This window comes from Meleagris gallopavo, chromosome 19, assembly GCF_905368555.1.
Source record: "Meleagris gallopavo chromosome 19, MGAL_WU_HG_1.1, whole genome shotgun sequence".
Lineage (NCBI taxonomy): Eukaryota > Metazoa > Chordata > Aves > Galliformes > Phasianidae > Meleagris > Meleagris gallopavo.
This window is the reverse complement of record NC_139422.1, coordinates 5,986,384-6,010,296: the sequence shown is the minus strand read 5'-3', so window position 1 is coordinate 6,010,296 and position 23,913 is coordinate 5,986,384. Positions and strand designations below refer to the sequence as shown.

General features: G+C 43.9%; 1 protein-coding gene across 10 annotated transcripts in view; it reads right to left on the bottom strand.

Annotated features, from left to right (window-relative positions):
• Positions 1–55: 55 nt before the first annotated feature.
• The window catches only part of PRRC2B (proline rich coiled-coil 2B), a 48,038-nt gene continuing 24,180 nt past the window's right edge, over positions 56–23,913 (bottom strand). For 3 of the 10 annotated variants that reach the window (XM_085239260.1, XM_085239261.1, XM_010720908.4), the window contains exons 14-32: positions 22,597–22,798; positions 21,488–21,707; positions 18,788–20,851; positions 17,544–17,743; positions 16,512–16,657; positions 15,895–16,036; positions 14,737–14,819; positions 13,848–14,039; positions 13,514–13,708; positions 12,988–13,074; positions 11,970–12,074; positions 11,203–11,395; positions 10,068–10,165; positions 9,054–9,181; positions 7,746–7,986; positions 6,598–6,774; positions 5,872–5,963; positions 5,192–5,312; positions 56–4,797 (exon numbers count right to left, since the gene is read on the bottom strand). In XM_085239260.1, coding sequence (XP_085095386.1) covers positions 4,657–4,797; positions 5,192–5,312; positions 5,872–5,963; positions 6,598–6,774; positions 7,746–7,986; positions 9,054–9,181; positions 10,068–10,165; positions 11,203–11,395; positions 11,970–12,074; positions 12,988–13,074; positions 13,514–13,708; positions 13,848–14,039; positions 14,737–14,819; positions 15,895–16,036; positions 16,512–16,657; positions 17,544–17,743; positions 18,788–20,851; positions 21,488–21,707; positions 22,597–22,798 — 4,827 coding nt within the window. In that variant the 3' untranslated portion in view covers positions 56–4,656. Of the gene's footprint in view, positions 4,798–5,191; positions 5,313–5,871; positions 5,964–6,264; positions 6,357–6,597; positions 6,775–7,745; positions 7,987–9,053; positions 9,182–10,067; positions 10,166–11,202; positions 11,396–11,969; positions 12,075–12,987; positions 13,075–13,513; positions 13,709–13,847; positions 14,040–14,736; positions 14,820–15,894; positions 16,037–16,511; positions 16,658–17,543; positions 17,744–18,787; positions 20,852–21,487; positions 21,708–22,596; positions 22,799–23,913 lie in introns of those variants that run through there. The other 7 variants (XM_085239264.1, XM_085239263.1, XM_085239265.1 and 4 more) reach the window with 7 other exon arrangements.

Here is a 23,913-nt window from a genome sequence, read left to right as displayed (position 1 = left end):
CGTCCCCTCAGTGCGCCTTTGTAACCTACCAAAGAACCAAACAGTTCTAAGAAACTTTGAGAAAAGCATAATCTGCTTTATTTTTTTTTTTTATTTAAATAAGGAGAATTCTTTCATATGGAAAGAGCTAATACAATCACATATTTGAAAGGAGAAACAATAGGTACTGAAATGAGGAAAAAGGGCAATAAAGAGTGTGCCGCAACTGGCCTGGTGATGCCGTGATTCGAGTTCCGGTCCAAGTAAAAGTTTCCAAAAAATATTAACAGGTTGCACGTTACACAATTATCCATCGTCTGCCCTTTCAAATATCTGGTCTACATGGAAAGACAAAGAAAGGAAAGGCCAAAAAAAAATGTACTATACAGGTGATGAGGTTAGCAGGAAACAAAAGTACTACACAAGTGATGAGGTTAAAAGCTCGGAGGAGTGCAATATCCCCTTGAGAAACAACAAATGCGATCCACAGAGAGCCGGGGGGGGTTCCAGCCTTGAGACATGCCAAGGGTGAGCGCCTCGCTGCTGCAGCCATCCTGAACCCCAGCAGGTGCCTGTAGCCATGAGGAACATCCGGTGGTCTTTGGGGGAAAAGAAGAACTTCAACCCAACCACCTGCTGCTGTCTCTTCACAGCCAGCAGCTCGCTTCAGCAGAACGCTCGTGTCTGCTGGGCTGCCCAGCTATCCCGATGCCTGCTGTAAAGTGATCTTTGTTTACAGGTGCATCTTTCTTATAAATAAACTGGGCTGCTGCTGGACACTGAAAATAACCCACACTGCAAGGATTAATCTATGCTTAGCTAAGACAGAGGGGAAACAAAAGGTCAGCGAAATGCAACCAAACGAGATCTTAGCATGCAGTGAATATAGTAGCCTGCCAGAATGTGAGACACAGCAAAAAAAGCTAGGCTCGTCGTTTTAATTTATATCCATAAACACACAGGAACCACAGGGCACCATGTAGCTTTGCAGCATTCCTGTAAGGAAACTGTTAGATGTGTCCTCACGAACACAAACACATGTGGAGTTCAATGGGCTGCAACACATTCAGAGTGGCTGACTACTGTATAGCTGTCATGTGGCAGAGCCGAGAGTGAATTAGGAAAGATAACAATACCTGTTTCACTGGTGCTTCCACCTGTCATTTGAAAATACACTGGAGCATTATTTTTTCCCCTAACCTTTATTATTATTTTTCACTGCGGGCTAAAAGCAAGCTGAGCTGGAAAGGAAAGCAGCACGACATGCAGCTGGCTAGGCTGTGAATCACTGTGTGTAGAACTGTTTACACATGACTTAGACCTTCAGCTGTACAAAAAGCAGCAAAGTCAGCCTCCGAATACTTCTGCCTCACCCATTTTTGCTGAAAATACAGATCCCACCTCTCCCTCCCACTGCACACTGCATCCTTCCAGCAGGAGCCTACTGTGTAGTAGCAGAATTCCAGTCAAAATGAAAGCAACTTGCAAAGAAATAAACCATTAGGGCACTACCCTTCAGCAGTGGAGACAGTAAACCGAAGTACCCCCTTATAAACATCAGCATTAAACACACTGCCACTCTCTATTTCCCAAGCTGAATTGTTACCAGCAAACACTGGCATTTCTGCACCTTGGGAATCAGAGACCTTCCTTCTGACTCCAGAGCACTACTTACTAACATCAGTAACCTTGTGCTAGCTTTAAACAAACAAAAATATATGCCGGAGAAATAGGATATTGCACCTTAGAAATGTGGGCTCTATAACTGCGTTCCATCACACAAAATTCCATTAAGTGGAAGAGTGCCTTGCCAACTGCAGCTGACAGTCACGCAAAGGAGAGGAATGGAATGAAGCTCACATGCATTTCTTGGCCTTTCCTACACAGAATAATTCAGACATAATATATAAATAGAGCAGTGAAACAATTACTTTTTCACCTAGACCTACAACATCAAATATGTATAAATAAATTCTAGTGTTTTATTCTGTTAGGGGAAGGATGGGAGAGGTTAAAAGAGAAAGAAGGGTGACCTTTTTTTTAACAGGAAGTGTTGTAGTTCTGATGGCATTTACACCAGAGGGACTGCAGTATCTTGCGTATAGCAATAACCCAATTTCTCCAACACATCTGACCATTTAAGAGCCATAAAGGTAGGAGGAAAGAGGTCGGTTCTTTGTAAAGCTTAAGCAGTGTTATTAGGATAGGAAAGATGTGAGGAGGAGGAGCCTGGGTTGAGTATCTTTAACCATTGCAGTTTGGTTCTGGGCTGACATTAGTAGGGCCAGCTGGGCAGGAGGATAAAAAATGAAAAAGACAATTCCGTTGTTCATGATATTCCACGGAAGAAAATAAAAAGTGCAGTGGGATGACTTTCTGGTGGAAAATCTTTGGAAAATGTTGAGAGCAGGACTAGCAGATGAGGAAGCAGGTCTGGGAGTTGCCTGAAGGCTGGGGAAATATTTGTCACTTAATCTCAAACCCTGTACTTTAAAGGAGGATGCTAGAGATGCTGGCACACTCTGCTCTGAAGTTAAAAAAAAAAATAATCCATAAAACATGAGAAATAAAAGAGCTCTTGTTTTTCTTAGAAGTATCATCCTATCCCCTTTCCCTTCATGTTCTCTGCCACAGTCAATGGGGAAACCTATGGAAAGGGCACATTACTATGTCTAAGTTAGATTAGATTTCTAAGCTCTTTTTAAAGCTACTGTATAAAATTCTTATTTATACCTAGCTTAAAATTTCAAATGCATCCCTAGAAAGTTATGAAGGATATTTCACATAAAGGGGGGGTGGGGGTGTGGGAAAAGCACACAAACAAGAACACCTTCCAGATCCCTTCCCAAATACATTCTTTGTTCAAAATATCTTCTTTGGAACCACCAAGAAATGATTTGCTGCCATCTAACAGATGCAGACAGCACAGCCAGTTAGCAAGCTATCATCTACTGTGGAAATGAAGTTTGTCTTTCCCTCACTTCAGAGTGACCAGCCTACTTTACATTTTCAAGGAGCTAAACAACACAAACCAAGTTAGCTGGAAGTAGCTGAATTTACTTATGACTACTGTCAGCTTAAGGACTCCAAGAACTTTCAGGAACTTGCAAGTCCATTCTAAAATCTACATACACACGCACACACACACACAAAAAAAAAAACAAACAACCAAAAAAATAAAAAGCCAACCCACTCCCACTGGGACCCTCCTTTCATTTACCATCAAATAAATACAGGTGAGAAAGTGTAAGGTTGCGACACAGTACACACACTATATGCTATTACATCAAAACTAAAGAACCATTTGCTGTCCACCTGTGGAAGGAGATCAAAAGGATGATTCCAAACTGACTCTGTATCCATGCGCTTCCAATAGAAAAAAAGGAAGTTCTAAGTGTGCTAAAAAGGCTGCCTTGCAGAGGAGCTCCCTTACTAATGTGTTTGTAAGCAAATATTACAAGAGGCCATGAGAGGAACAGGAAGACCTAGGGAAAAGGGGGAAGAACAAAGCTTAGGAGAGCAGCCCCAACGGATAAGCACAATATAGAACAAGTCTCAGGAGACAAGGAATTAAAGCAGCCAAAGTAGGGAGCGTAAGAGAGCATCACAACTACAAAAAGTAGTCCAAACGAACTCGTTGGCTCTAGCCAACTCTTCTGACCCATGAGTGGTGAGGAGATTTCTCGTAAGATTTTACATTTTGCAAGTCCATGATTTACATTTTGCTGCGTGTTTGGCAGTCACTAAAGAAATCTCAAACCTACAAAAAACAAACAAAAAACCCTAGATCCAGAGGAGCTTGCAACGGAAGTTTGGTGCGTTTTTCCTTAAAACGAAAATGCCACATTTTGTTGTGCACAAGGCACCCCAAAGCTACAATTAACATGGTGCAACTTTCAAGATTAATGCACTGATCTACTATATACTTTAGTACACATTTATTCTAATGCAAGCACTGCTTCTAGCTTAAAACAAAAATACTGAAAAATTCATGAACGTTATAAGTGTACTGTGGTTGTTTTGCTTTTACTCAATCTGAAAGGCTAAACTGTCTGGGGAAAATATATCCAATGCAACTCAATTTAGAAGAGTATAGATTCTCAGCATTGCACAAAACTACATATAAAAATCAGGAGGAGTTCTGTCAGAACATTATTTTAGTCAATGGGACTTCTCTTCTGGAAGGAATGAGGAAAGCAGAAAGAAGGGGAAAAAAGTGAGAGAACATATAAAAGTTCTGCTATAAACAAGGATATAGCTTTTTTTCTCTGTAAAAACCTCAGCTGCCTTTAAAATGAAAAACCTCTAAGTAACACCCTCTCCTTCAGTTGCCACTCTGCTGAGACAGAAGTAGGGAAGGAGAAGGATGGGCTTTGCCAAGTGAGCTATCACAGCTACCTGTGGATGAGGCATGGGGTGGGAAAAAAAAAAAAAAAAAAAAAAAAAAAGGCTTAAGCCACTTAAAAGTCACATGGTTTGTTTCAAAGCAAGCAGGTCAATGTCATATCCACTGTTTCAAACTGCTTTGCTAGGAGAGAAGGACTTGGATGATGTCACTGTAGTCAGTCAGTGTGGGGCAGGTGAAGGTCTGGTGAGATTTTCAGGAGATCCAGTGGGGTTCAGTCTCAGCTGTTGGGCCTGTCAGCCAGCAGGACCAGCTGGGCATCAGCTGTGCTCCTAGGCCTTGCTTTCCTCCACTTTTACAGCCTGAGGTTTGATCGCTCCTGTGCGCACTGGTTTCATCTGGCTTGTGGAGGCTGTTTCTTGCAGCTTTACTGCTCCCAGATTGGCTTTATTTTCATCCACCCGTTGCTTTGCCTTTTGACATACAAAAAAGGAAGCATTAGAAAAAACACCGGTGACCATCATTCATGCAAGACATCAAATTTGCTCCAAAATTCATCTGTCTTATCTGTTCTGCCACCCTTCGCTGCCCTAAAACATCTTATGCAAAGGATATCAAATACCCCCACAAAAATTCAACATAAGCACCACAAGACATGCAATCCTCTAACTTTTCCTGACCTCTCATCACTGAGCATTACTCATGGGCTCAGTATAGCATCCACCCAGTCCACTCTCTTGTTTTTCCTGCAAGGAAAATAACTTCCACATACAGCTTAACTACGCTGTCACCCTCTCAAGTACAAGGAACAAGGGGGACACTATAGAAGAGCAGACACTACTGGGTGAGAGTACTGACATACACTACCTGTTGCACATAGTGTCCTTGCACAGAGCCCATACTAACTGCTGGTCCAGACTGTTTCCCATTTGGGCTGGCAGAGCTAGGCCTGGAAATCGAAGAGTCGACAACATTCATGGAGTAAATTCTACAACGGAACAAGAACCTTATTCATGTGTGAAAGAAAAAAAAGAGCAGAAAGCAACAGTACAGAGCATGAGTCTGAACCTGTGAACTTCCCAGCCCAAAAGAAAACACATGGACTGCTTAGAAGAAGAAAAAGTATTGAAAAGTCTCAGGGAATCTTAGTGACCTGAAGGTTCTGAACGTTTGCATATTACTGCCTCTCATCTTGAGAAGATGAGACCATGCTGGAACTAGAACATTTACTCAGTTATTCCAATTTCCTACCTAAACGAAAAACACACAAAAACAGAATTCCAATTTGCCTTTATGATGCTGAACACAAATAGCTTCACACAATTCCCACAAGCACCAATGACCACATCAGAGACACACTGGTCCCTAACCAAGAATGAAAGCTATTAACATTTTTATATAAGTATTTGGACTATACTAAATGTATTTTACACATGAAAACCCAAGTGGATCTTACACAGGGATAACATATATGTACCATGTCACTGCAAATGGGGAACACTTCTTCCTCATTCTGACTACAGAGGCCAAATTTTATAAGTATTTACCTGTATGCATGTGGTGATGGTACAGACCCTCCGGAGGACATATTCTGTTTACCATCAGAAAAATGAAAGCCTTTCATTTCCATTTGGGAAGACTACAGAGGAAAACGAGCAAGAGCATGTATCATTTCTGCTTTCAGAGAAAGTCCGTTACTTTATATGAACACTTAAACTAAACTTCTGCCCTTCTACCCACGTGCCCATTAAAAGAAGAAACACTTTTCAGATGAAGAAAACTAGGGTTTAAAGTGAAGAGACCTGCTTGTGTTAAACTAACAAGCCAGTAGCACAAGCAAATACTAAACCTGCAAGTTAACTGCTGTGCTCTCTCAATCCTAGAATAGACAAATTTATGATACAAATCCATCAAACCAGACATGACATTAATATACCTACTCAAATGGAAAAGCTTCACAACAGTGTGAAATATCTGGGCAGTATTCCAACTGTGTCTGGAGCTCACCACCCCTCAAGCACTCTGGGGAAACCTGCGTAAACACGTAATAAAACTGGAGACTCCAAACTGGATCAAGGCAGGACATGGCTCCTCGGAAACAGAATGATGACCAGCAGTAAAACTTGAAAGACTGCTGGACTGTTCTTAGATAAGAAGGAAAGGGTTCCTTCATTTTAACACCAGTAATTGCCTTTGACATTTAAGGATCTCCAAGAAGTTAATCTCTCCATTAACAAGCAAGATCAAGGAGGAAAACTTCAGTTAATCCTCACCTCCCTGCTGGCAGCAAGAACTGACGGCTGTGATCCAGGAGGAAGAATTCTTCGGGGTGCTCCTACAGACAGGTTTTGCCCCTGAGGAAGCTGGATGGACTGTGGCAGAATCAGGGGCTGCTGGCCAGAGCCGTAGCGGGGCAGCGGAAGCTGGGAGCCAGGCACAGGCATCGTTAGCTGTGTGATAAGGACATGAGGTTAATTAAAGGCAGTAGCAGTGTTTATTGTGTTGGGTTGAGATGCTCTCTCCTAATATCCTGAAAGCACAGTACTGTACAGAGAATCTCAAAAATAGTGCAGTCTGGCACAGGGTAAATGCAAATTAATGTATCAGAGGAAATTTCACACTGAAAAGCATGTGCTGGTAGCATTGCTGACACCCTGCCAGCTGAGTTTTTAACACAGCATCAATTTAACGTAACTGCACTTTCCCCCTTGCATGGAACCTTCATCCAGTTTTTCAATCTTCCTCCTCGTCTCTGCAAGTGTGATTTTTCTCTTGATCCAACAGCAGTGTCAGACAGCTCTGACAGCAGACACAGTTTGCAGCTTTAATACCCAAGCCACAAAGTCTGTTCTGCTTTCATGCCAAAGCACTGCCAGAGAAAGCAATGGTTCTCTATTTTCTGCAATGAATTTCAAACTGATTATGGTAGTAATTAAAGAGTACTTACAAGAAGCAGCTCATGATTCAACAACCTCCTGCTTGTTCTGATTTATCTGGCAGTACTCATAACTGCTGGATTTGGGAGGTACCACGACCCCACTTTGGGATAAAAACAATAAAAACCTAAGGCTGAATTTACCCTGTTGGCTCTTGGAAGTAGTACTTTTAGGACAACTGTCCTATCAGAGCCTTCTACCTGGGAAGCACTGCAAGGTTTGATTCTGCACAAAATGTCTGTCTGGAGGGTGAGAACATTTCTCAATGTAAAAGGTCATTGCAGTAGGGACATACAAGTAATTAGCAAGACTCTCATTAAATACGGTGCTATATTTTTGAAGCAACAGCTCACAGAAGAGTCTCATGGAAAAATCTTTTACCTCTTTACAATGAGCTTAGCTCACACAAACATGATTTAACACAACCCCGTCTCAGAAACAAGTGATACTTCACACAAGAGTGCCTTGCAAGCCCTGCTCCTAACCTGTGTAAGCTGGGAGTCCATCATCTGGGAGGCTCCCATACCAGCTGCTTGGTTTATCTGGCCTTCATAAACCAGCGTCTGGCTTCCATTCAAGGGCTGATAGGGAGATCCAGACTGGGTTTTCACCACCTCCAAGGGCTGCATGCCTGGGAAGGCGGAATACGGAGGCTTTAGAGCAGTGCCTCCTGTCAGGACCATGGTGCTGGGCTGAGATAGACTGGGGTGCATATACACCTGAGACCTGGAGAAGAAAAAAGAGCTTAAGTTACGTAGAAAACCTTTGGAGACTATCAAAAGGTATCTGGCTTCCAATCAGCAAGCAGTTCTCAGCAATTCTGTCCTTGTGTTGCAAGAGTCTACAACAAAATGACAGTGTGTTCCATCCAAAGTTTGTATTAATAACTCTGCACAATATCCTCTGGATTAATAGTAAAGAGAGGACTCAATTTAGCAGAATTCTGCTTTGCAAAGCAGAAATAATGAATTAAAGATTCAACCAGCTCCAGTGCTAGCAATTTAAAAAAAAAATATTTTTTTTTTTTTTTAACTTCATGTCTATATTTTTGAGGCCTGTAAGAACCATGTTGGTCACCTGCCCTCATTTAATGCAAAAAAAAAAAACCAAACCAAACAAAACCAAAAAAAAAAAAAACCAAAACAAAACAAAACCAAAACCAACACAGTAGAGAATATGCTAATCCCATAGACACTCCAATTCTGAAGTGGATGTCTCATTCCTTCAATTCAAGTCAGCAGTTCTTGTGACCAAACACTCTCACTACTCCATTTACATCTGATTTTTAAGTTGAATCTTACTACTTTTTCCAACAAAGAGCAGGCATGTATTCTGTTCTTGCCTTGTAGCTTATATCTAACGACAATGTTATTTGATTTCCCCACGCTCAGCTCTCATCAAACCAACTCTTTAGCCTTCTCCCCAGAAAGAAGCCAAATCCAGTAAACTGTTGGCTCTGAATTTCTCATTAAGAAATTTGCTTTTCACCCCATAAACCTCCACCTTCTGCATAATACTTCCCAAGATACATCATATCCTTTAAGAATGCAGGCACTCCAACTGAATTTTTCAAGGACAGGCTTTGCCACTGTCGTGGAAGCAGCACACTATACAAAGCCTCATGTATCCTAATACGCTTGCTCTCCACTTTAATGCATTGTTATCAAAGGAAAGAAACAAGACGTCACCAGAGAGGGATGAGGAGATGAGTACAGAATACCTCATCAGTCAGCTTCACCCACAGCAACGAAAGGTTAAGGCCACAAGGAAATGAAAAATTGCAAAGTAGTTACCTGAAGGGCTGTATGGAGCTGTACATCTCCTGGGATTGAGAGACAGGCAGACCACCCCTCAGGCCAAGCTGAGCTTGGGCCTGCAAGGATGTGTGGAGAGAAATGGGAATCTGTTGAGCAGCAGCCGCCTATGGAAGAAATTGAGATGACTGAGAGGTACAAGAGCAACGAAAAGCTCTCCCAGGCTATTATAAAGCCATCAGTTTCCTCAACAAGTTAATGTGTCATGACAATGACCTACACTGCAGCTTTGCACAGCCCCTCCTATAACAGAGAAGCACACTGGCAGGGAAAGAGACTGCATAGGCACCTGAGAGAGAAGAGTGTTCCAAGAGGCACCTGACGGATACATTAGGGGACCAACATGCTCCACACACAGATCAGGCCCTTTATCAACACCAATAATTCAAGTTTACCTGCACTCCTATCCTGAGGAGGCTGGCTCTCCTCAATCCTATCAACACCCTATTTACTCAGTCTAATGAAATCTCCCATCAGTACTGATTGGCTGTAGAATGTACTGCAAGTCACAGACATATCCTGAGTTGGAAAGGACCCACATGGATCACTGAGTCCAACTCCTGGCTTCACACAGGACTACCTAAAAAACAAACAACATGTCTGAGGATGTTGTCCAAATGCTTTTTGAACTCTGTGCTGTGACCATGTGCCTGGGGAGCCTGTTCCAGGACCCAAACACCCTCCTAGTGAAGGATCTCTTCCTGAAACCCAATCTGAACTTCCCTGATACCTGATTTATCTCATTCTGTTCTGTTCTGGTCACTTCACCTCATGCAGATTTCTCTCTATACGTTTCACTTAAACCCAATTTTTTAAAAATAAAAATAAATAAATAATCTCTCCCTTTAATTTCACTAACCTCTAACACCCTTCTGGGAAGCAGCATTCAAGGAACTTTAATACCTTGGACTGTCAGAGAGATAAACATTGTTTCTTACACATCACCCTGAAGACCACTTGAAAAACCATTAGCTAATTACATGCCTCCCTTACTTGTTGGTAGCTTTGCTGCTGAGGTATCGTCTGAGGAACCAGGCGGGGCTGACTTGCAAATACATGGCCATCCAGATACAGGGGTGGAATATGGTTACCTAAATATCAGAGAAAAGAGGCTGTAATTCAAGGTACAGGCACAGCACCCTACAGAGACCTGCCAGCCCACCAAAACTAACAGCTCAGGAGCTGGCAATCTGTGCTCCAAATCCTTCCTCTATGCCAGAAACCTGCTCTGCAATCACCTCAGATTTGCAGTTAGGAGGGATAGAAAGGGCAAACAGGATACTTGAGACCTTCACATAAGCAGTCTAAAAGCCATTTTTACCCCGAGTGGCACCAAGAGGAATGCAGTATGCCATGCCTGTGCCTGCATATCTGAACATGGGATATTCAAGCAAAACAACGGAAGAATTTGTCAGGGTGGAAGTGGGGGAAAAAAAATGACCTAACTTGAAAATAATGTGTTTTCTAAACAGATTAGCTACAGTGGCTGACTCATTATCCATCCTTGAATTGAGAAATGAGAAGGACACTCGCTGCATGCAGGAGAGGTCCTTTGGGAATGAGACTCCAGGTACATTTCTTTTTTCCATTCCAGGCACTCTTGCTAACTATACGCATCATTGAACTTAACTGTGTTTAAGTTTTCCCTCCATAATTCAAGGATAGCAACACCTTCTCACCTACCAGAGTTATGCAAACTTTTGAACGTATTTTTTTGTTATGCACAAGGAGCAGAACGTGCTCAGAACATGCGATGTACGCAGAAGTTACAAATAGCAAAATGAGTAGAATGGTTGATGCTGATACTGGGATTATTGTCTCAGCCACAGGTTTTTTTTCCTTCCCTTCTATTCAACTGAGTACACAGTGAAGGGCAAGCAAGATCTACTGACACATAAAGAAGAGCCCCTACTCAGTTATAGCTAAGTCCAAAAGGAAAGTCAGCCTTGTGTTAAAATTATACTGGTAACACTCAAGAAATAGTCCCTCTTTCCTGAACTCTCCTTACAGATCTGTTAAATGCCAACCAGTCTTTCAATTTATATGGATGCTCTTCTCCACCAGAATCCATAGAGGATTCAGATATCAACCAGACAATGCAAATACTGCTGCCACAGTTTGCAGATACCTGGAATAGATGCAGAAGGTGCTACGGACGCCACAGGCATAGGAGGCATAGAAACTCCACCAAAAGAGCTGTAGCTGACACCGTTGGAAGCTCCAACACTGGAAGGAGGCTGGATGCCTGAGCCTGCACCTCCTGGAGAGTTCTGTTCTGGTAAACTAGGAGAGTTTTCCCAAGCCTTACGAGCAGACTCCATCTACGGAAATGAAGGGCGATAACTGCAGACAATTCAAACGTGGAGGATAATACTGAGGTCTAGAGCTGCTCATCTGTAAACTATTCGTTCAATCTAAATCCACTCTAGTCAGAGTAGAAAGCTAACAGGTCTCTGATCAAGGGGCTTCACATCCATTCCCAGTGGGTACGTATCCCTCACAAACACTCATCCCTTTGGGTATCTGACAAGTTGTTCTGGGGGTGGCAAGATGGGGTCTTTCTTTTTTGTTGGCTTTTTCTGTTGTTGTTTTTAAACATCAGGTGTCTAAGATCACTGGTGAGTCACCTTATCCAGTTATTGAGACAGTCACTAGTCAGAAAGCTCTTCCACACATTTATTTTATTTTTACAATTAATGAGGACTTCAGTATCCAGGACTGTTGGAATTCATCCCTCTTCATCCATGATAAATAGCAAATATACTTAACTTTTACAGGAAATAATTAAAGATTTAGCAGTGTCTAAAAGAACGAGAGAAAGACCACTCCACCCTCACTACTCTGGTCAAGCAGACAAAATACCCACTTTGAGGACAAGCACATTTGCTTACTTACCTTAAGAGTAAGCTCTGCAGTCGGGAAGGACATTGGGTTCAGGCCAATGCACCTCTGAAGGTGATGATCTCTTCGCAGAATGGGAATGGACTGCGTTAACCCTGCCTGAGGGGAGATTGGTGAATGGTGAATATTCAAGGACAAAATCAAGAGGTACTACAGTCTCAGTGGTAGCTACAGTAACTACACCTCAAAGGATTCAAGCCTCAGGAGCAGGAGTTAAGTACTGCATTGAACCGTTATCCACTCTGCTGATGGAATAAACAAAGCTTTGATGGTGTGCAACCACACTCTTTACATAGGGTTACGTCAATGTCCATTTAAATATCAACTGGAGTCAGTAACATAAATCTGCAGAAGACAAATTTGGGATCTCACCTGAATTTCACACAATAGCTGTTTCTGAAAGAGCGTTTCTCAAAAGAAAGACCCTTTAAGACAAGTCTCAAAAATTCTAACCGCCTACAAACTTGAAGACATTTCAAAAGCAGCCTTGTGAGTTTCTCACACTGCTGTCCACAGCTGAGTTGCAAGCTGGGCTTTCAGTGTGCTCACTCCTGCACATATAATAATGAAATACACAGATGGCTGGAACAAACTAGGAAACTTCTCAAAGAGCCTGGCTTAAGGTAACAGTTCTGTGTTGTGCTGTGGCAGATGAGATCTTCTGGGGAAGCAGCCAGTCTAGACCTAAAAACACCAGTATGCCCATCACATCCATTACCAGCACTCCTCTGTGTCTCAGGAGGAGGAGACTGGTCATTCCAGATCTGTAAAACCTCTTGGCTTTACAAAGGTCACTGAATGATAACAGACTAGCTCTCTGGATCACTCCTGAGCCAGTGATGCTCATTTTACCTCGAGGGCAACAGATTTCCATTATGGATCTTTGTCACGTGAGATGCCTGAACATTAAATGTGAAGTCAACTGCAGAGAAACATGCTTTCTCTGACTGGTAGCATCTGAGATTTAACCAAGGAAAGGATCAAATGATCAAAAGAAAAACAAGATACTTACATTACTGGCCAAGGCATCCTGCAATTTGGTGACAGGGTTAGCTGCAGTGCCAGAAGCAGAACCAGGTGGCAAGCTGAAGTCAGAGTCCTGAAGAAGTGGAACATACAACATTCAAATCCAGACCCAAGGGCTACCAGTTTGCTTCTCATGGTTAATGACTTTAGCCTGAATCATGACACTAGAAACTAAAGACTGTTCTTCAGTAAGCCTCACTGGAAGACAACATGGAGATGCTTCTCAGCACTCAGCAGCAGGCAATCCCCAGAGGCACAAAGGCTTAGAAGGCCACTACTTTGTCTGTCACATCTATCACCACCCCAGCAGGTCCCTGGGACACTACTTACAAAAGGATATTATGCATTTGGCCAACACATCTTGAGTACCTGGTTTGTGTCAATGAAATCTAAGGCAAATCCACAGTGTATACACTAGAAGCTTCCTCTAAACAATCCTGCTGCCTCAAACCACCTTTCACATCTCAACAAGCTCAAACCACCAAGAAGATAAAATTAAATTCAATCCTCACTTTAGGATTTACTCCAAATTCAATGGGTGGCACAGGAAGTACAGAATCCACGTGAATTTCCACCCCATTAACTGGGGGAATATTCCCTTCCAGCCGTTCCGTTCCCTCCGAACCCTTTCTGTTTTTCAGGGAGCGCTCGTTGCCGATTGGTCCAGGCTTGTGTTCCTTGTTCTGTCCTGAGCCTTGATCTGAATCCTTAACAGGAAAGCAGAGAGGCTGAGACAAAAAGACCAAATAACCCCATCTCAAGCCTTAAAAGTGCTATTAAGAACAAAAGAACCACTTCACAAGTTCTCTCACTATGTGCTCTGGCTTGGCTGCAAATCCAGATTACCTTTTTATCAGATTGCTTCTGCACTTGCTCCTTCTGGCAGTCAGGCTTTGGGTCCACCAGGCCAGCCCCATTCATCTCCTCTGGTTTGAGGGTGCCATATGGAGAACTGCGCTGAGAGGAGGTCGCGGAGGATTCCCGAGACTCCGCACTCAAGTCAATGCCACTATCCCCCTGGCTGCCTTTAAAACCCTGCTATGCAAAGCACGAAATGCGTTAAAGCCCCGGACTTTGACCCAAATCCACAAAGGAGGAAAAATACCCCAGAAAACAGCAAGACCATGTCCCCTTTTGAAACCACATTCTTGGTTAACTTCAGAGGAGTTGGTCTTGACCTGCAGCATTCCCTTGGCTACTGCTTCACTGCCACACAACCCTGAGACAGGCTAACCAAGGTATTAATCCTACTGTGGCTTCAGAATAAGGTGAAAGCAGCACACATGGCAAGTAGGCTAAGACTGCCGAACTTTTGTTTCTTGTGAACCAAACCAGACTTGAACTCTGGCCTCCACAGGTGAAACATTCTGAAACTTCCTCTGCCATCCCTGCATTAAGACTACAGCTACACACTGCTCACAGGAATGAGGCATAAAAAAAACCATTATCTACAGTATTTCACCTTCCTGGACAACAGGGATCGCTTCCAGTTAGGAGCACAACCCTAGAATACACCTACCGGACAGTTACTGCAGACTTACACCCACATCTTACTCTAAGCAACACTTGGCCCTCTAGGTTAGAGCAGCATGAAGCTCAAATCAGAACTGCAGAGTTCAGAATTGCACAAGCAGAGCTGACGGTCACTAAGCACAGATGGAGCAATGAGAAGCATAAGCCATCTATGTTAAAGTTTTACACACACGATACCTGAATGGCACGAGTTGCCACTTACCTCAGTGGAACTAGATTCAGTACCATTGAAGGTATTCACAGGCTTGCTCCAGGAATCGCTTCCAGGAGACTGAACTGAAAGAGCTGGAAGAAAACGCAGGGGTAGAGTTCAGTTGCTTTGAATAGAACTGCAAGCACATCTTGTGCACTGTGCACGTTGCTCAATAAACGTTTCATTTTCAGGTTTAAGAAGGATATTTTCACTACCTCAAAAAGTTATTGCTCCCCTATCAGCTGGGATGGGCAGAGAAGATAGGCTGCAGAGAGTTGAGGACAGACAGGAGGAAAGAAATTCTTCAGGAATGTGAGAACAATAGGAGAGACAGGGTAACAAGGAAGGCACTAGCTATTAAGTGCTAAAGGATAAGATAGAAGCAAAATAAGAAGGCAGCTGTAGTAGATCAGAGGCCAACAAGCCTAGAAAACGCTAGGACCTTAATCTTACAAAAAGGCCCAGGAAACAGATTGGGAGACTGATATGGCCAGCAACAGGAGATGGGTAGCTTAACGGTACAGTTTTGAACAGACAAGAACATGGAGGTGATTGCTTCCCTGTACTCAGTTCTGGTGAGGCTGCACCTCAAGTACTCTGTTCAGTTTTCGGCCTCTCACTACCATACAGACACCAAGGCCCTGGAGCACCACCACAGAAGGGCAACAAAGCTGGTGAGTGGTTTGGTTTACAAGGAACAGCAACTGAGGAAACTGGAATTGTTTAATTTGAAGGAGTCTCAGGGGAGACCTTACAGCTTTCTACAACTACCTGAAAGGAGGTTGTGGTGAGGTAGGGGCTGACCTCTGCTCCCATGTAACTAGCAACAGGACTAGAGGAATGGTCTCAAGTTGCACCAGGAGAGGTTCAGGTTGGATATGAGGAAAAATTTATTCTCAGAAGTGGTCAGGCATGCTGGAATGGGCTGCCTAGTGAGGTGGTAGAGTCACCATCCCCGAAGGTGTACAACAAATGTTTACATGTTGTACCAAGGAATATTGTTTATTGGGGAAATATTGGTTTTAGGTGGATGATTGGATCAGATGATACTGGAGGTATCACCTTAGTGAGTCTATGATTCACTATGAATGAAAGAAAGTTGTCTCCTCTTAAGTATGTACACCCTGCTTCTGTGAAACACTCCAAACCAAATACTCCCAAACTTACCTGGGCTGTTGCTCTCCCAGATTTCGGTGCCCAGGCTGTTTCCAGACACAGTTACATCACTTTGCTCCAAGCACAAGCTGTTCTGCTTCTTAGCAAATCGAGGAGGAATGCGAGATTGAAGAACACGGGCCTTAGCTGGTGCCTGAGATAGAAAAAGCACAGGCTGTTAGACACATCACTGATCTGGATTAATAAAGCCTGTTCCTGGCAGGTTTAATCCAGGATTTCAAAGTGCCAACGACACACAGAATCACAGAGTTGTAGGAGTTGGGATGGACCTCTAGAGATCATCAAATCCAACCATGAAAAGCCCCTAACTCATGTAAGAGTTGTGTTTCACAAGTGAAAAAATGCTGTGACTTTTTTTTTCCCCCAGCTTTAGGGACAGTTGCAGCTCAAGCAAAGCAGAATTGTCAGTATAATCAGACTTGCTTTGTTTAATTCCTCTTCTTCACTCCATGAAACCAGATCAGAAGCTAGAGCCTAACACAGTATAAATCCTACTTTGGACAACTGTGTATTTTTCCACTTACACAAATGCTTTCCAGGGACTTATTCCTGTGACAACAGTTTAAAAAACATGTCAGTTCAGATTTTTTCTACCTCCTACTCCTTACCTGAGCAGCCTGCTCCTTCTTTCTTCTCTCCTCTTCCAGCAAACGACGTTGTTTTTTAGTAAGAACTTCAATGAAGCCTTCACCCGCCATAGATCCCACTTCATTCTCTTCTGCTGCGTTTGGTGCCCGATTATCAATGATGGTACCTAAATAAAGTGCATATGGGTTAAAAAAAAAAAAAAAGAAGTGTACGCATATGAAGCTTTGTAATTGCTCTCATTTAGAGGACATTCTAAATAGGACCCACTTGCTACAAACAAATAAGCAGGTTTAGTCAGCAGCACTGCAGCTATGCTTTGAAAACTAAGCCACAGTCGCCTCTTGACATCAGCTAGTCATGTTACCCTCCAAGACTTTGCTCTCCTTTGTCTCACGGTGAGCACGCTCCAGCTGAGGCTGTTTGGAAACATGTTAAATCAGGTCACTTCAGGTGTATTATCAATGGAAACAAATCTCACACCTCTCCAGGACAAAGTAGGCACAACTGCCTTTAGAAAACATCCATGAACTTTGGGCATAAAGCTTCAGTTCCACTAACAGCAAAAAAGCAAAGAGGAGTGAGTGATCTTGTGTGGACCCAGGAGTTGGATTCTATGGTCCTCATGGGCCCCTTCCAACTCAGAACATTCTGATACTATTAATGCCAATATTTTCAGAGCTACATATTTCTTGCCTGCTTGCCAGAAGGTCAGAATCCAGATTCTCCACTTTAGATGCTCTTTTCCCTCGTGCTGTGAAAAGATTTTGGGGCTTGAAATGTAATATTGTAGATCAAAACACAGAACAGCCTCATTTCTCTCTAGAACCAAACTTTCTGTGGCAGAAACATCTAAGAGGCTGAGCCAGATCTGGCTGAAAGTTTGGGTTTTAATTTTATTTGCCTTCCACGACGCTCCTACTTAGAAACTCTGGAATGTTCTTGCTCAAGCAAATCTAACTTGATATTTAAAGTTACAGCGGGTTGAACTAGCCAGGCTTGAAGCAAGCCACAGTCTGTTAAAGGTTAAAACAAAAAGAGACAACACTACTCACTTCCATAATTCAGTTCAAATTGTGACAATGTCTCTCCCTTTTCGCTTGCTCTCTGCACAGTGGACTTTGGCTCCTTCTCTGACTTTTTACCCGGCCCTTCAGCACTCTCTGAGTTAGCAAGAGAGGCTCTATCCAGGCTGTAAATGGAGTGGCTGCTCCCACCACTGGTGTTGCCAAGGCCTCCTCCTTCTTCAGTAGATCTACAAGGTAAGAAGAGAAAGGAATCAGGTTTGTCCCTAGAAGATAAAAAGTAGCAAGAAAAAAAACCACACGGGTTGTATTTTCCTTACCAGGTTTCTAATCACACCTCATCCTTCCCCACTGTTTGCTCAATAGAAGACGACATTAATTGTGAGCACACAGTCCATTATAAGACTACCAGGTAAGTGGGTTGGAAACAGAACAATACCTGAACTCATGAGTCAACCAACAGGCTGCTCCTGCAACAAAGCCAATATCCTAGCTTGTCCCTCCAGGGAGGCTTTGTGCTTCTGAATCAGTGTCTCATACCCTCCTATGAACAAGAACTAGCTCCCCTGTTCTTCTCTGCAATTGGTACACATTCCTGGTCAAGTATAAAGCGAGAGGAAGGGAGGCAGATGGAGGGAAGACAGCAATACTGAGCCCCCGCCCCCCCCCCAAAAAATAATAAAAAATAAAAATGAAAATAAAAAAATCATTTTGTCCCACTTTCTTTCCCTGTTTCTCAAGAGCTGGTAGAGATAGGTTACAAGATGGCAGATCACAAAGAACAAGTTGCCTATTTATCAGCATTTTAAGCTCAGTATGATGAAGCTTCACAAGAAGCTCTATCTCCTCCTCTTATTAAAGAACATTAAAAAAGCAGCCATCAAAGCAGCTCAGAAGCAAGGTACAGCTAACTCAGCATCCTCTACTCAGTGCTGGTGAATCATGAGATTCTTCAGAAGACACTTTGGAGAAAATACTTAAATCTTTAGTGTCAAGAGTTACCTTACAGTACACACAGGAGGAACTCCTCCTGTCATCTTAGAAACACACAGCACTGCCTTACCACTCTTAGACCCTGCTAAGGTCTAAGAAAATATTTGCTCAGGCAAATATATACACATTAAGCTTGAATAAATAAGTAGGGCTGGAAATCACCCGCATTAGACTGAAAGAGATACAGGCAACAGCCCCCCACTCACAGGCCAGCCCTTCTCCACGGACCTGTTGTCCACATACCAGATGACAGACATTCGCACATGAGAAAGCAACTTTACCTTTTACTTTTTATGAGTGCTCCACTCTGCTGGCTCTCATATCGAGAAGTTGCTCCTACAGTCCTGACAGACTGCTCCACATATCCTGCTGGCTCAGCCTTGCGGTTCTGCCTGTCCACCAGTGGCCTCTGGCTTGAGAAGCTCCTCTTTGCTAGTTCTCTCTTCTCTCCCAAGCCGCCACTCCCGAGGCCACTCTCCAGCTGGCCCTCACTCTCTGAAACTCCATCTCGCCTCTCTCGACGCTCACTGAAGTCACTGCTTTCAGATGCTGTCTCCCACTCCTCGTTGGCATGGTCTGAGGAGTTTTGGTAGGATAGCTCAGGAGACCGCCTGCCTGAGATGCTGCTCTTCTCTGTGGTGCTCAGCTTGGGCCGTCCTGGCCACTGGCTGGGCAGCAGGTTGGGGCCTCCCTCATCAGGGTTCCACTGACCAACCGATTCTCGTTCTTGCCGGAGGCGCCTGAAGCGTGGAGGCTTGTCTTGACGAGGGGGACGCCGCCTCCTGAATGGCCTGTTCTCTATGTTCTCCTGATCTGCTAAGTAATCCTCCTGGAAGAAGTGCCTCTTGTCATCCAGATGGCTCTCATCAAAAACCCGGCTAGAGAAAGAATCCACGTGTTTGTAAGAATCCTGAACGTAGTCTCTGTCAGACTGTTGGCGGCTCCCAAAAGCATCTGATGGAGAGCTGTGGCTGTACTCCTGCCACCCCGCTCCCCCACTCCTGCCTTGCCACTGTGTTGGCTCCTTGCCCATGAAACCTCTTCGCCCATAGCCAGAATTGCTTAGCCTTGGTGGCAGTGACCTCCCAAAAGCTCTTGGGGCCCTCATCTTAGGGTCAAGACTGGTGTGATCATCTGAATAGATTTTGTTGGACCTCCAAGACTCTTTGAAGTCTCCCTTCTTCGAATCACTGTCCTCTCTGTCCAGCACAGAGCCATCATTGCTGTTCTCTGAGCCCCTCTGACGGCGACGTTTGGGGAGTTCCTCATATTCTGACCCTTCACTATGCGTCTCACTTGCAATCCGTCTCCTTGGCTTGCCCCTGGGGAAGTCCTCTGGCTGGTTGAACTCCCGGAGCCCTCGCCCTCGGCTGCTCCGCTGGTTGTTATAGACTCCCCGACTGCTCACAACAGCGCCTCGCCCCCTAAAAGTGAATTCTCTGAAACCTCTCCCTCGCCCACGCCCTTGACCTCTTCCACCAAAGGCTTGTTCTTCATCAATGAAGATCCAGTTATTTCTCTTTGTGGGAGGAAGATCACTGGACTCTCTGGAGAGCTTGTTCTCCCAGGTTCTTTCTGGTTTATCTTCCTCCTCCTCCTCCTCCTCGTCTTCTTGTGACTTCTCAGCCTCTCGGGCAAGGCTGGCTTGGGAAGAGCCTTTGTCATCCAACAGGTAACGTGCGGAGTTCAGTAAGGCCGCAGAATCGTCTGATTCGGTTTCCACTTTCTGAACAGCCACCTTCTCCTTCAGATGGCGTGAGGTGTCCTCTCCCTCCAGTTTGACCTTCTCCATCTCTTTTTCCTTCTCCTCCACCTTCAGGGCTTTCAGGACTGGCTTTTTGATTGGGCCAGATCGCCGTGTCCTCCCAATTTGCTCCTGCTGTTGAGCACCTGTGCTTCGGTTTTCAGGGGCCCACTCTGCTGTCTCTTCAGCAGGCTGTTTGGAATTAGCTCCTTCTTTCTTCCACGGGTCAGCAGTGAATGACTGCTCATTTCTGGGAACTTCTTCAGTAACCTCCGCTGCAGTCTCTGAAGGTTTCTGATGGTGGCTGATATCCCAGCCATTATATTCAGATTTCTTCTCTGCTTGGATAAAATCAGGCTCTAGAGGTGAACATCTCAAGTTTGCATGGCGGTTGCTGGAAGGACATGTTTCCTGCACACTCTCCTGATGTTGAAATAAGAGATCTTGGCCTAGCCTCTGAGAAGACAGGCAGCTGTCAAAGTCTCCTTGGGCCTTCTTGTCAAAAGCATTCAAGTATTCCTCCCCTCTTTCCTCAAAGAGATCTCGCTGAGCATTCAGATTCTCTGGCCTTCCAGGAGAGGAAGAGTAAGAACTGCCATTTCTATGAAGGAAACAACAAACATAAAACAGTCAGTTAATGCAAAGCACAGCATGCACCCAAGGGCCCAAGCTGAGCACAAGAGGTACAAAAAAATAAATTAGGTTTTGTTCTACATCATGAGACAATGAGCCTTTAAGTAGCAGATCTGCCCTGCATTCTGGTATGGCCCCAGGCTGTACTATCTGGTTTGTCAAATCAACGGATGATAAAGAAAGCAGTTCCTATGATGGGCAGCAAACTTAAGAAATAAAGGGAAATGCAGCCCTCAGCAAGTAACTGAATTCAGAAGTCCATTAGAATTAGGAGACAAACTAGAAATGACAAGAATTTCTGACTCACCATTTTTAGTACCTATCCATGTAAATGACAAGCAACTTCTACTGAACAGGCAGCCCCACAAAGTTCCAAGCTGGTCAGTCTGGACTAACATCAGCCAGAAAAACTGAGTTAAGTCAGCCTGTAAACATCTTCACAACATAAAAACTCAGCAACATAAGGTGCCACCAGATCAGCACCCTGGCCTGTTTGACATCTTTTAGGTTAACTCTAAGCCTGCTTTTCAGTATGAAATGGCCTCTTGTGACAGTATGGCCTCCCACCATAGCACATGTGAGGATGGGGGAGATCTGCACTCACCTGGCATGCAGCCCCTCCATGGTCATGTTGTCAGACTGCTTTTGATGCGACAGGGAGTACCCTTTGCTCTGCAGAGATGCATAGCTCTCCTGGCCCCATACTGGCATAGGGTCCATGGGAGCAGCCTTCCTTTCCACCTGACCTGCCTGACAGTTCTGATCTTCAGATCGACAGCTGTTCCCACCGATGGATTCCTGCTGAATCATGGGCTTCATAATTCCTGGTCATGACAGAGTTTGTATTGTTAACACTACAGTCTCACTGTCAGGAAGAATTAACAATCTAACGCTAGCTTGATTCTTCCCCTTCCTCCTGGACTGCAGGTGACTGCAGCCATGGAAACCTTTCTGCAGAGAGAAGCCTGCACTTGGATATACACAACTGGGAAATATACCTGGAATGACATAGCAAGTGACACAGCTTTCAGAAACCAGCTTGCTCACTACACAGCATCACATTCTTGGCAGTAAGCAGGTGCATGAAAACAAGACACAGACTCAAGGGAGTAATTTATACACCCTAGTGTTTATATTCATATCTCTGAAGATCACTAGCAAGATAAGCTCTGTGCTTCTAGCACCTTCCCAGAACTACAGATTTTCCCACTACATTTGGCAATCATTCCCAAACTGATCCTCCTCTTCTAAAGGGGAAGATCTACCTTTATACCTTCTACGGCTCCACAGCTGCTAAGGAAGATATCCCAGTGCAGTGCAGGAGATGGACAGGCAACACGCTCTCCCTTCTAACTTCCTTTGTTTCACCAGTAGTCCTCATCGCAACTGACTTTCTTATCCCTGGAGGTTTACTGCAGCCAGCCAGACAGGATAAGAAGTCTGGGCTGAGATGAGACAGATGAAGCACAGCACGTGAAGAGAGCCACAACTACCTCAACAGGTCATCCTCCCCCATGACCAGAAACCACCTGAAATACCAGTCCTGAGGACGCAGAGCACCTGGGCACTTGCAGAAGCTTTAAGACTGTTACACGATCCTCACATTCTAAAATCTGGAAAACCAGTTCCCAAAGTCTTAGGTCTGAGAGCAGCTTTCCAGACACTGGACCAAGTCAACTGCTATGATAAAGGGAAACACTAAGAATATTTCACCTGAAGGGTGAAGGGCTGAAGGGTAGAAATCCACAGGAGTGCGACTCTGAGCCATGCGAGGGTCCATGTAAGAGGGCATCATCATCCAGCGAGGGTCGAAGCCAAGCATCTGGGGGTGTGGTGGGTAGAACGTTCGATGGGAATGAGATGGGGGAGGATAGACTTGCTGCTGCTGCCAGTGCTGCATCTTGTACAGCTGCTCCTGTAGGGAAGAAGAATGGGCCGTTTGATATCAACTGTCATGGTGCAAGAAACCACACCTGCAACCTGACCAGACCAAAGAAAATGCATTCATTGTGTAAGAGGCTCAAAAACAATTCAGAGAGGAAGGTAGAGCAGTTACAGGCAATTCACCACAAACTGAAAATGCAGCAAGTGCTGTTTTTCTTAAACTACCTAGGACATAATAAATGCAGCCAAGAGATCAGGTTATCACTATGAGCCCTGCATAGTCAAATGGAAGAGATCAGCTTCAAGACAGGAGTTCATATTTTTCTCAGCATTTCCATAAGATATAGGACAGTTTCCTGTCAAACATCATTACTGAAGTAAATACTTCAGAAGGCGTTGCTCCTTGAAGGAAATGCCACTGTAAGTTATTTAGTGTGTGTGCATAATAGTCCTATTCATGTTAGCCAAACACATTAGATAAGAACATTCTAAGTTCAATTAGGAGAGCTGTTAATATTTCACAGTATTTCCTGTGCATCCTCTGGAGATGGACTGACACCCCTGGGTTGTTTTCCATTTCCCATGCGGCCAGTTTACCTTCCTTTAGATGAGGAGTGTTATGATGTTAATTTGACTCAACGTTTAACTACTGCCTAAGGTCCAAGAAGAACCTGCATTTGAAAGGAACTCTGTGTACTGAAGAAAGTTTTCAAAATATAAACAGCTCTAATTAACAGGAAATACACCTGTTTACTTGTCAGGCTTGTCACCACGCTTTCCTTACTGAGCTTACAGTATCCAATACAGTAATTGTTTACAAAAAAGGCAATCCCCAATACAGAGCAAGAGGCAAACTTATATCTGAAGCTGAAAGTCATTATGGCTGGAGAGAAAAATAAGATAAACACAAAAATTAAGTTCCTACTCTTCCAGGATCCTGGGTAAAGTATTTCATAAAAGCACTGATAACATTAACTTTTTTCCTTTCATGAAACCACTGTCACAAAAGCAGCAATGCAAACCACCCAAAATATGAACTGCCTCATACATACTAACAGCACAAAGAGTGGGAGAAAATACAATGAAAATTTAATGTTCTTCCAGTAACAATGACCTGAGGTATTAGCAGTGCAACAGCAAAGACAT